Below are 13,445 nucleotides of genomic sequence, written 5' to 3'. Positions count from 1 at the left end.
AGATGGAGAACATAAAATAATGCATTAGCAGAATGGCGTTTTCCAATGAAGGTGCTATGGTCAGTGAACAGGAACATCTGAATGGACTTCTCTTGGTATTCCCCATCCCACAGCTGACACACCTCGCTGAATGCTATTACCTCTGGTTGATTTTGCTTGCATTTTTTTGAGGCAGCCCAATTAGAAGTTACAATTCGCCCACCATTCCAATATGCTTTCTTAAAAATGGCACAGACCACTGGTAGTAAATAATTTTCTTTCTGGCAGTTCATATCAATATAATGCACAGCATCATAGCTTAATACAAATACTTTACATAATAGACATACAATGACAAAACAAAAGCATATGACAATGCAGCTGCAGCTATTTTACTATATTACATTGTTGGGAGAGTTTCCTTTAAATCTCTTTGATCTTTTCTGTAGAATTTCAACTTCTGGTACCAGTAAACAAGCAGTATTTGTTTTGGTATTTTTAAAAAGAAGAAATAAAATGTGGAGGAAATAGAATTCAGAAGTGAGTGAGATCATAGAAAGGCCACTTTTAAAATATCATCAAACTGGTGTAACACAACAGTTACAGGGGAAACAAGCTTTACTAAGCTCAGCATCTCCTAAGTACAATTGAGCAGGGGAAAGTAAAGACCTATTCTTCTGGAATAAAAATACTGTCATCATCGCTGATGATTTCAAATTCCTTGATTTGTGCATGCACAATAGAGCTGGGGTCATTCTGTTTTATTAATTATACTAACTAACAGACTCATTAAAACATACACAAACTGGGACCAATGAAGGAGAGAGGGGGAAGAGCAATGAACACTTCAAAAACTCAAGGATAACTCTTCAAAAACTCAAAAACTCAAGGATAACTGTACAGATTGTTAAGATAATAAAGTAATGATGTTTATTATGTATCAGCTCATGTTTTCATTTCTTTATTCCCCCTCCCAAAAAGACTTGCTGCATGCCCGCAGACATTTTAAAACAACGATAAATAAGCTTTGTCCTTCTGGGTTTTCCTTGTTACAGAATAAGTCATAAATCATTATGTCACTTTTTGATTTTACTGGCAGACTTTCAATGCACCTACTGCTCTTCCAGGCTGTAAGGCATTTCTGATGAATTCTGCTGTTTTAGACATTGTATAGGAAGCCTTTTTGGTTTAAGCTTTTTGTTTTGCTCTTGACATTTGTTGCTCACTTACTCTTGTACCATGACAAGTTTAGTACCTTAAATACCTGTAAGATAGAGCAACTGCATACTTCTGTAGCTCCGCACAGCGAAGACACTGTATCTGGGGATCAATGATATACCCAGGACACAGTAAGTGTCCTCTGTGTAGTAATTGGGAACTGACAAATTTATGCAACTCTTGGGGCTTATTTCAGGTAGCAAATGTCAATTCTGTAACTCAGACATCATTTAAAAATGATTAAAAATGAAGACAACTTAAGTTTAATCGTGTTCAAAAGACATCAGTAGCACAGTGCATCTGTGAATTCTGGCCCAAGTTCCATGTGATTTTGATTTCCCCAGCTCTGATCTACTTAGTGAGTTGGTACCATTACACTCCACTCTTCATGTCCAGCTCCTGATGATTTTGTGTTTCGTCAATGGTGAGGAATTCGTCAGATGCTCCTGTTCGGTCATTTGACTGTTCTTTGTGAACCAAGTGCACCATTTCTTGTGATTTGCTGGCATCCCCATTTAATTCACTTGTCTTCCTGTCCTCCACTGCACCTTTGCCATTATTGATCACAAGCTTTTTCTTCTGCCCACACCTAGAAAGAAATTAAAAGGAAATAAGTACCATAAATGGAGGCTAATGGAAATAAGAGAAGAAAATTCAAGTTAGTATTTAGAAAAAGGTGCTTAGAAATGAAACTTGCGTCTGTCAGTGCAGACCCGTGCAATGAAAGGCGTAAGGTGTCTCCACACTGCATATTTTATTTTTGAAAAAATCCACAATTATATACATAAAATTTTTCAGGATCCTACTAATTCAGTTGCTATCTAGTGTCATTATAGACAGGACTAACAGGCATTACTGAAAGCTAGAAAAGATTTTCTAAGGTGTGGATATATCCACATTTATGAACTTTGTATACATCCCAGTATATGGACAGGGTCATTGTACATCCAGACTTTGGACCATGTGGGCTGGATATTCTTCAGGGCAGTAGAAATTAATAGTTGGATGTCAGGATTTGCCCTAGTCCATTAAAACTCTGGATACACTGTGCTGAATATCCCACTTGTTGTCTTTGAATAGCCTAGTATAAACTGAATGCCCAGAGGTCTGTTAAGAGGTACACTAATTTTCTGAAGTTTTACTTTAAAACATTTTCTTCTTCGTTGAAACAGATTTTGTTTGAATGACTAATTTTGCAGTTAAATTATGCCATTATGCTTTTGAAGTATGACTTTTTTCATGCTTACTGACTGGTAGGTGAGGATTATTTCATCCAAAGCAGCTCAGTTTGCTGTGTGAATGCTATGCACACACTTGGGAACGATTCCTGCTCTGCAACTATGAAATGCTGAAAGAGAGGCCACAGCCTCTCAAAAGAGCAGCTCAGCTTTTCTTTCCTGACATGATGGTCAGGCTGTGCCGCACCCAGTGTTGGACTCTGGATGGAGGGCCTAACACTTTTTACAATAGGAACCAGACAACGACGTTCTTCTTTGCAACAAGAGGAATAATAAAAAAATAAACAATCAAACAAGGAAACTGCCTCACACTGAACCTTGGGCCATTTTGTTTTGTTTTTGTGAAGATAACACCAATTTTATCAAGACAAGACCAATTAAACAGCAACAACAACAACAACCCTATAGTGAAGCAATTTGCTATTCGCTGAGAAATACCAATTGCTTGGTGGAAGTGCTTGAGATCCCTGCTGTACTGACTTTGTAGCTATGAAGGCCAAGTCTATTGATTTCTGAATCAAGAAGCTAACTACTTTGAAACCAAAGCCTCCAGCCCACAAGCTTTTACAGGCAGCCAGAATGAGAGCAAAACTGGAGAAGCTGCTGTCAACATTCCTTTTAACTGACAGCATTATAAAAATAAATACACAGTTCTCGTTTTTAAATAAATGAATGCTTGGAACATTCTCACTTTACTGCTTGGATAACCCTGGATGCTCAATCCACCTTTTTCACCTGCCCAGTTCCCTTGCAGCACAGCTGCAGAGCTACTTTCAGATGAGCTGATGCTTGTGTGCAGTGTGGTGACTGCATAGCAACTCCTTCCCTGGGTCTGCAGCAGATTATCACTTATCTGAATAGATTAATCTCTTAAATATTTTGATCCTAGTGAAAGAAACAATGCCACCTGTTTCAAGAATACCAGATTACGTCCATGCTTCAAACACTGATCCTCATAGGGACTGATGCATATTAGTAGGATCTAATCCATGAACTCATGCACACCCACAGACCCATGTGCACTTTTTCTCCTTGGGTCTCAATCCCACCTGCATGGCAGCTCTAAGTAAAATATATGTTTTCCACTTGCAGTATCTAGGACATAATTTTTAGCTTTGAGATTGTTTCAGTTCTTGTCAGATGCAGTCTATATTTAGTCACACTGGCCCTATTTGTCTGTTTCTATGGTGCGTCTGGGCTAAGAGGGAGGAAACAATGGCAGCCTCTGCTTTTGTACGCAAAGCAGAGTGATACATAAATCAACAAGCCGTGCCATTCAGGGTGTATAACTCCAGAGTCACTTAACAGAAAGAAAGGTATAGATTTTTCCATCTCACCATGTGTCTTGTCTCCATCTTATTTCAATAAGACCTCTAAAAGATATGTGGCAGTGCTTTATTCCAGCACCCACATCATGCTGTGGTGTGCTTCAAAGTGCAGGGCTACCTTACCTCCTCCGACTGCTGACGGCGATGCACACTACAAGGATCAATGCCAGTGCCAAGAGAGCAGCAACGATGATCAGCCATTCTGGGGAGAGTCAAGGGAAGGGGAGAGAATGTGTTAATCTGTCCTGTGTAATTTTGCAGTTTCACAGATGCTTGTGCATTCTTTAAGTTTCACGACTTCTTGAATGAATGTTTGTTCACTTTGCAAATTGCTTCTGTGCAAATCAGGTACGTTTTCATCAGTCACATTGCCTATGTGATCAAAGAAAGTGCTCAGCTACACCCAGACCAACACCAATGAAATACCTGGCCACTTCTGGCATCTAGAATCAGTGCATTTTAGATTGCATAGGTGAAGAGGAGTTGTGTCATTGATTTATTCCAAGAGCAGAAGAAAAGGCTTAGTGCTGACACATCTGCAATCCCACGTACAAAAGTAGGTTGGCTTTAAGGTAGAGTGAAATATCTACATTTTTTTTTTTTAAATCTTACTTTAAGGGAGATCTTTAAAAAGCCAAATCCTAAACAAACAAACAAAAAAAAAATAAAATAAAATAGAAGGAACTACAAAACCAGGATAAAGAGGTAAAACTGGAAAGGACCCAAAGAGATCACCTCAGTTATATTTTACTTCAGTGAAACAGAATGAATAAGAGCATCTCTGAGAAATGTTCCATTTGCTCTCAGCATTTTTAATAAAGGAGATTTCACAACCTTCTCCATAGCCTGTTCTTCATTCCACAATATGTCCCAGAAAAAAAAAGTCATTCTTTGACATCATTGTGTTGACTTCTTTCCATTTTATTTTAACATGCAATTCCTTTTCTATAACACTTATCAGATATTGTTTTCATGGAATATTCTCAGTTATGATACTTTGCATTTATCTTTACTGAATTTTCCCTGATTGTATATCAATTTATCAAAATTATTTATCTCTTAATCCTATTCTCCAAAATGCATGATTTCTTTTATCTACATAGTGCTAGAATATTTTATGAGTTGCAATATGCTCCATTTCTCAGACTCTCAGTAACAATTTGATTCAGAACAAAACCTGAACAACTATACTTGATGTACATCTTCATCTCTTATTTCAGTTTATATTATTATCATTATGTTCTTAAATTGTTAAAAGATATGACTTCAGAAACCTACCTGGTACCTGGGATGACCTTGGTTGTGATGTTATTGTTGTTGTTGCGTTCTCTCCAGGGTTAGGAGTGGGTTCAAAATTTCCCTTGCGTGAACCATCTATAATGGATGTAGATCCTAAAGATCAAAACTGTATGTTACTCCAAATATCTTTAGTGAATATTTAACAGGGAGGTTAAAAATGATGACTTCCACAATACAAAAAAAATATTTCTAGAAAGTTCACACTGAGGTCATTAAAAAGTATTCATATGGAAATCTATTACAAAGACTATAATCATCATACTCTGAATAACAAAGCTCAGGGTTTTTCCCTTTCCACATTCTCATATGTTTCATTTTTGATTATGCAATACTTTCATGAACCAAAACGCAATTGTAATTGCCTAGAAATTTTCTGGAGAGAAGGTAAAAACTTCTGAATGTTGGAAACTTTTTGAAGATGCTTTTGTTATATAAGTCAAAGATCTTGTCTGTTCCATGGAGAAAAGAGAATGACAAAAGAGTAGAGAGAGAAAAATAATTTGACAATTTGACTTTCTGATTTAAATTGAAAATGGTCAATATGGAGAAATTTTAAGGCTTTTTATTTTATTCCTATATAGAATGATAAGGAATTTCTAAAACTTTCCTACTTTCATAAAATAAAAGTATAGTACTCTGGATAGTTTTAAATTTGATAGCTATGTATAAAGTGGGACCTTAAAAATTCTAAATATTCTCTCTAATAGCAAAAATACTCTCTGTAAAATTATATATGGATCCTCTGGCTCTTTTTAATAATTTTTTTTAATTTGGTTCTAAGACTGAATTAGATCTTAAGTTCAAATGCATACTTTCAGTCTCACATATTTCCTCTGATGGTCACACTGCTTGAAGTTTTATGTGATGACAGTAATATTTGTGGCCCACTCTGTTGCCATATGGGTATCCCATGTCTAAAATTATCTGTATGTTATAGATACAGTAGTTTCACATGGGACTACAACTTCATTATCAGTACAAAAACAGTATTACAGATCTCCACCTCTCTGAATTCTTCCAGACACTGATAGAGCAAATTAGACACTTACTCTAATCAGCTGTAAAATTCTTTTTCTGTCACACACATTGCAGCTCTCTTCTAGCCAGCCTTTCTGATCTCATTTCCTAATGGCAGCTGGCAAATACAAAACTAAGAAGTGCATTTTCCTCCTGTTAAGCATAGCCAACAAGTAGTTGAACGTTCCAGATGTTTTCATTACATTTGTTAGCAAGGAACTTATTGACCCTTCAGTTGTTTTGTACTATCTCACCCCAAAGGACAGAGCACTAACTCAGCAACTATGGGACCTAATCTAGCCTCCAAGAAAGCTGAGTAAGATAAATGTAATGACTTGTCTACTTGACATGTCAGCGGATATTTTTTAAGGTGCTTTAAATCACCCTCGTGAAATGGCAGAGCTTTTTCACCAAAAAGGCCCTTAGAAAGACATTTATTAAAGATTTCTGTGTTAAGAGAACTGCTAAATTTGCTCTTCCCTGCTCCCCTGAGCCCTGAGAAGAAACAGGATTTGATCATGTCTCCTGGTGTTCTGGCTCCTGGGAAGTGCCTGCAGAAGGCAGGGAAGTCTCCTCAATTGCGGTCTACATTTCATTTTGATGACATACTAGATTTTCTTCTTTTTGACTCTTATTTTTTGGATTCTTTCAGTAGACTGATTTGTTATTCCACTGTGGCACTTTGACAAAAGGTCAGTCATTAGTGGGATGTCAGACAACAGCTTAAACATTTCTGCAGAGGAAAGGCAAGTGAAAGGAAGGAGTATACTACAGGAAGCCATTCATTTGTTTGGAGGAAGCCTTTAAATAGTGCCTGTCAATATATTAAGGAATCTTTTTCACTCAATACAGCTATAGAGGGCAATGTTACAAATGAAAGAACGCTTCAATAAATTAACTTTAAAAAAAACGACAACAGTAGTGTCCAAGTAGTCCCCTTGTACTACGTTTTACAAAGGGTAGGTAAGTGAGAAAAATAAGGAAGTTTTAAGAAGAAGGCCTTATGAAACTTTGCCAGGGCACTGGCAATGCAAATATTCTACACAGGCATTCACCTTGAAAAAGGTCTTAAAACCAGTCCTTACAGGTTTTATATGATCAAAACAGAAAGGTAGCAAACATTTTTTCAAAGTTTGTAATGTCTGTACAGTAAATTAAGGAGGCTGCTTGGACTAATTAAGTTAATAGGGCAGTGGGTGTCAAGAAATGAGTTTGTCATAGTAGGAAACAGTTATTAAAATATTTATCTTTCCAATAAAATGCAAATACACATTTTGCATTTATATTGCTGTGCCTATGTCAAAATATTTTAACCGCGGTTTTGGTACATTTGATTTTACTGTGTCTACAAAAAACTCTGGAAAAAAAAAAAAAAAAGGAAGAAAAATTCTACCTGATAGCATATGAATTCACATTAATTATTTTAAATAGACTCCACCAAACCTAGTGGAGTTATCCCAGGGTAAAAGTGTAGAGAGAAATCAAACATATCTAGAAACATTTAGCTGTCACTCCAAATTCCATTTTCAAATCTATCAAAATTAATGTTTTCATTGGAAGCAAATTCTAACTCCTAACCATTATGAATAATAAAATTATCTTTAAAGTGCTTGCTGTAAGACACATACATAGTATATGTAAGTATATGTATGTTTTACATATACAAGTATATAATTATGTTTGTGTGTAAAGAATGACCACAGAGCATTGGCCAAACCTGACAAAGTTCCACTAACTTCCAGGAAAGTGCATGAAAGTAGTATTTAGGTTAGTGTGTGAGATAACTAGATTCTGGAAAAAAAAAAAAAACTAAAAAATTGCTATTAGCATGATGTGTTTAAGAACAAGGAAAAGTCCCTCAATTTCCCGTACTACTAAGTTGCCAAAAAAAAAAAAAAAAAAAAAAAAAAAAAAGATATTTGTAGTGTAATAAAGTAAACATGGTTACTGTTAACTGCACTAACTTTATCAGAAGAATAACACTTAAGAAACTGTTCACAAAGGAAATGTCAGTTAAAACCCACTATATGTAGCTATAATTATCATTGGCAAGATACCAATAGCAGAGGTAACTAGGCAGGAAAAAAAAAAAGAAAAAGGACTGCAGAGAGAATTACTTTTTCTTGATATGTATTCCACTGACACAGAAGGAATGAGGACAGGGGAAGAGTGAAAGACTATTAAGTGTTACAGAGATGTCACTTGCGACCGTCAAATAGGAAGAAAAATGCTAGCATGGGGAAAAAGCTTATGCTTTTTCATTTTATGAGATATGTTGTCACATACAGATAGTAAAATGTAAGAAAAAGTTATTTGCAAAACACTACTTTCAGTCATTTGGCAAAAGTCCTCTGCTTTGCAGAGAAAAAGATTTCCTTTCATGGCATCTTAGATGTGGATCATAAAAATATCTAGAAATGCCAAAAGCAATAATAACCAAAAAAGCAAATTAGCATAACTGAAAACCCTGGTTAGTGCAAATACTTTCAGGGGATCATCGTTGTCCCAAACGATAATTGACATGGAAAAACGAAAACCATTTTAATTTATACTTCTTACTAGGAGGAAGAGGGGTCTGTAACTGATTGTGATGATCATCAATGTCTGAAAAAACTCCAGGTACCAAATTGACATAAGAGCCGTCTGTGGTATTTGCTTGTTCACTTTCACTTCCAGGCTGAGCGCTGGGTGCCAACGGCTCTTTGGTAGCTTCCTCCCGGCCGACAACATCCATGGACTCTGTGACTGCCATGATGATGGCACGATCAGCTTTAAACGTTAATGCCCACCAAACCACCACCCATGTTATTGCCCTCTCTCCGGTATCACAGCAAGGCAGAAAGGATGTCCTTCTGCCTGGTTTAAAGCACGGCAGGAGAAGAATGAGCAGAAGGCCTCCCCTTCCTCTCCCACGCTGCCACTGGCTTTTGAGACACTTAAGCAAAACTTGTTTGTCATGTTGGATGGAGATGTTGGCCGTACCCATGTATCCCAGTGACAGATGGAGAGGGAAGACTTTCGGAAGAAGAAACCACAGCAGCAAAAACCTGACCCTGTAACTCAGGAGTGAGCAGCCATACCACAGCCCGATCTGTGGTGTTGTGCCTGTGACTCCCCTAGTGAGGAGTAAGGAATGGAAGGCAGAATTAACGGGATATAAATCTTGTGTGATTGCTCTGCTCTCATCATCAGGACAGTCTTCCTTGGTGATGGTGTCACTGCTGAGTCACAGGAGCAGATCACTCAATTAAGTCCACCAGAGCACCTCCACCACACCAATCGCAGCACCAAAGCATACCAAGCCTGACCCCACCGATGAATAATATGGGAGGATGGGGCTGGGAATTCAGGATCACCAAGGCACATGACGTGCATAAGAAGAGACAGGAGGCCACCTGGCAACATGCTTCAGCAAAGACCAGAAACCACCAAATGTACCAGGAAGAAGTCCCCTGCGACTACTCCAGAAGGTTGTTCTAATAACAGCACAGATCCCACCACAGGAAATTTTTGGGTTGCAAGTCCGCAATAGGGTTGGAGATCCCCAAGATGAGAAAGGTAGTGAAAGGCATCAAAATCAGAAGAAATAATGCCTCATTTCACACAGCACGTGAGAAATGAGCATGATCCATTATTCTTACTGGTACCCGTCAGGAGAGAGTCATCTCCAGCTTCATTCGTACTATCAGGATTCAGCCCGTGGAGGACCTCACCCCCATGGGCATCTGTGGAATGTGTGATGCCTTCAGTGCCCCATCCTGCTTCATTGTCTGAAGACAGAGGTGGCTGAGTTGAGTCTTCATGATGAGCACCGTCAGGAGTGGCAAGAGCTGTTACGATGACTCGAGGTGTCCACACTTCCTGGGTTACATCCGCTGGTTCCAGAACATCAATTTTGGCTGTTGCTGTTGTGATGTGATGATGGCTAAGTTAACCTCAAACATATTTGCAAAATCCCACCTTATCAATTTTTCTCTGTTTATTTCATTTAACAAGGTCTACCTTTTCCTTGGGGAAGGGTTGGGGCAAGCAAACAAGATCTGTATCTGTCATTATTATTATTATTATTTTTTATCTATTTCTTTAACTGTGATTTATTGATTATTCGAATAGTTGCTTACTCATTTCCCCAAATATCAGTGATCTTGGAAGTATATAAAAACTATTTAAAGAATAGATAGCAGCTACTGCTATAGCTACCTGATTATTTAAGATTAAGATCATCATCATCAATCTAATAAAATCTCCTTTCTAGTGTATTTTTCATCTCTGCTTTTCCATGAGATTATCATAAGAATGCATGCTGGTCTCCCAGCAGATGAATTCAAAATGAATTCTAATGGAAAATAAAGGAAATAAATTTTTTAATTAACATCCTTCCCACAATCACTCATATGGTGCTCTTCTCTAAAGAGACTGCTGCTGATGAAAAAGAGTACGGATGTCAAAAAAACACGCAAAAATAGCATAGCCTAACTAAATGCCCTTGCAGTAATTGCAAATGCTCCAAAATATGAATAGAATAATAAAGGCCAATATACATGCAAAATTACAGCACTGAAAATTAACATTGTGAAACAAAATGACACACCAAAACATGCATTTCCAAACAACGGGAGCCTAAAATGTTATCTTGGAAAATATCTAGTAACAACTATTTAGAAGGGAGAAAAATCATATTATTTTCAGAATGGAATGTGTATTAGAATTCCTATCATTACATAGGAATAAGATTAGAATGACTTGTTAGAAAGCACTTACAAGCACTTAAATAGATTGTCACATCCTGTTGTGTTCTTTTGTTTGTTTGTATGTTTTTGTTTGTTTGTTTCATTTGTAATTGATCTGTCAAACTACATAGAGCTTAACAAGCTGATGACAATAAACTGTGAAGCTTTATATGATCCTTTCCATTCTTGGAAAACAAAAGGAAGAAGTAGAGAAAAGAACTGTTTTTTATCAACACAAGTTTTGGTTTTCATAGCTCTTTGGAAAATCCCAGGAGTTGTGATTTAAAGGAATCCTGAAGAAAATGGAAGTTGAAAAGGGAAAGCATAAATTTTATTTTTTCCCTTAGAGTTTTATTTTACTTAATAAAATATGAGAGATGTAACATTTCAAATGCACTAAAACATCATAAAAATCCAGTATTAACAAATAAAATTTTAGGATAAAAATTCAGTATTGTGATGGTGGATAACTCAATAGGATACCATACATAAGATATGAATTGAACCTTGGAGATCTTCATGAACTGTAGTAAGTTATTTTAAAATTTACTGTACTAATGGTGTCTGTGGTGATCCTAAAACCAGGGATGAATAGACATGAAAAACTGTTTTTAAACATACAATTCAGTTACCTTTAAAAAATATAAAATAATAATTTTCTCTGTATCACCTTCCACTAAAACTTAAATTGAAAAAAAAAAATATGGAGGGCATAAGAAACAGTACACACAGGAAAAAGCAGACTGAATGGATAGCATTTCGTGTTTGGATGTTCACATGCAACAGAATTATAAATCAGTTTGCACTGCAAGTCTACAACAAGAATATAGATCCCCAAGATGAGAAAGGTAGTGAAAGGCATCAAAATCAGAAGAAATAATGCCTCATTTCACACAGCACGTGAGAAATGAGCATGATCCATTATTCTTACTGGTACCCGTCAGGAGAGAGTCATCTCCAGCTTCATTCGTACTATCAGGATTCAGCCCGTGGAGGACCTCACCCCCATGGGCATCTGTGGAATGTGTGATGCCTTCAGTGCCCCATCCTGCTTCATTGTCTGAAGACAGAGGTGGCTGAGTTGAGTCTTCATGATGAGCACCGTCAGGAGTGGCAAGAGCTGTTATGATGATGGTTGAATCAGCTGTGAATTCAACATGCATCCTGCTGTGCCCCTCATATACCCATCACATTCAAGTCTCCTGTTCACCTTAAACCACTGCTACGCTTTTCACACCACAGAGGGGGAGAAGAGGGATCTTTTGCCCCCTGTACATCCTCATCACTCTCTCAACATTTTGAACAGAACTTTTTGCTTGTTATTCACATGCACTTCATGACTTAATGCAAAAGAGTCCTAAGGACAGTGGATGCAGTGAAAGGCCATGGAGAGAGGTCAGGATAATTCCTGCCCTGTATCTCAGGCTGATCACAGAGCTTCAGCACCACCGTCCAGTGGTGATACAGTGCATTTTACCTTACAGATATCAGTAGTGACAGTAAAGATCCCATTCTACAACCGTTGACGCCCCTTTGTTGCTTAAGACTATGTGAGTAGTGACAAGTTAAAAAAAGTGCTTTTAATTTGTATGCCTTACTTGTAGAAAGAAGGGTCTGTAACTGATTGTGATGATCATCAATGTCTGAAAAAACTCCAGGTACCAAATTGACATAAGAGCCATCTGTGGTATTTGCTTGTTCACTTTCACTTCCAGGCTGAGCGCTGGGTGCCAACGGCTCTTTGGTAGCTTCCTCCCGGCCGACAACATCCATGGACTCTGTGACTGCCATGATGATGGCACGATCAGCTTTAAACGTTAATGCCCACCAAACCACCACCCATGTTATTGCCCTCTCTCCGGTATCACAACAAGGCAGAAAGGATGTCCTTCTGCCTGGTTTAAAGCACGGCAGGAGAAGAATGAGCAGAAGGCCTCCCCTTCCTCTCCCACGCTGCCACTGGCTTTTGAGACACTTAAGCAAAACTTGTTTGTCATGTTGGATGGAGATGTTGGCCGTACCCATGTATCCCAGTGACAGATGGAGAGGGAAGACTTTCGGAAGAAGAAACCACAGCAGCAAAAACCTGACCCTGTAACTCAGGAGTGAGCAGCCATACCACAGCCCGATCTGTGGTGTTGTGCCTGTGACTCCCCTAGTGAGGAGTAAGGAATGGAAGGCAGAATTAACGGGATATAAATCTTGTGTGATTGCTCTGCTCTCATCATCAGGACAGTCTTCCTTGGTGATGGTGTCACTGCTGAGTCACAGGAGCAGATCACTCAATTAAGTCCACCAGAGCACTTCCACCACACCAATCGCAGCACCAAAGCATACCAAGCCTGACCCCACCGATGAATAATATGGGAGGATGGGGCTGGGAATTCAGGATCACCAAGGCACATGACGTGCATAAGAAGAGACAGGAGGCCACCTGGCAACATGCTTCAGCAAAGACCAGAAACCACCAAATGTACCAGGAAGAAGTCCCCTGCGACTACTCCAGAAGGTTGTTCTAATAACAGCACAGATCCCACCACAGGAAATTTTTGGGTTGCAAGTCCGCAATAGGGTTGGAGATCCCCAAGATGAGAAAGGTAGTGAAAGGCATCAAAATCAGAAGAAATAATGCCTCA

The 13,445-nt window shown here is 38.3% G+C and overlaps 1 protein-coding gene across 2 annotated transcripts in view; it reads right to left on the bottom strand.

Annotated features, from left to right (window-relative positions):
- Positions 1–239: 239 nt before the first annotated feature.
- CD44 (CD44 molecule (Indian blood group)) overlaps positions 240–13,445 on the bottom strand; it is a 61,051-nt gene continuing 47,845 nt past the window's right edge. Inside the window, exons 7-10 of one of the 2 annotated variants that reach the window (XM_032188648.1) lie at positions 9,727–9,984; positions 5,042–5,155; positions 3,887–3,965; positions 240–1,786 (exon numbers count right to left, since the gene is read on the bottom strand). In XM_032188648.1, the coding sequence (XP_032044539.1) occupies positions 1,570–1,786; positions 3,887–3,965; positions 5,042–5,155; positions 9,727–9,984 (668 nt within the window). In that variant the 3' untranslated portion in view covers positions 240–1,569. The remainder of the gene's footprint in view (positions 1,787–3,886; positions 3,966–5,041; positions 5,156–9,726; positions 9,985–13,445) is intronic. The other variant, XM_032188649.1, reaches the window with a different exon arrangement.

Source organism: Aythya fuligula, chromosome 5 (assembly GCF_009819795.1).
Source record: "Aythya fuligula isolate bAytFul2 chromosome 5, bAytFul2.pri, whole genome shotgun sequence".
Taxonomy (NCBI): domain Eukaryota; kingdom Metazoa; phylum Chordata; class Aves; order Anseriformes; family Anatidae; genus Aythya; species Aythya fuligula.
This window is presented reverse-complemented; position numbering and strand designations above follow the sequence as displayed.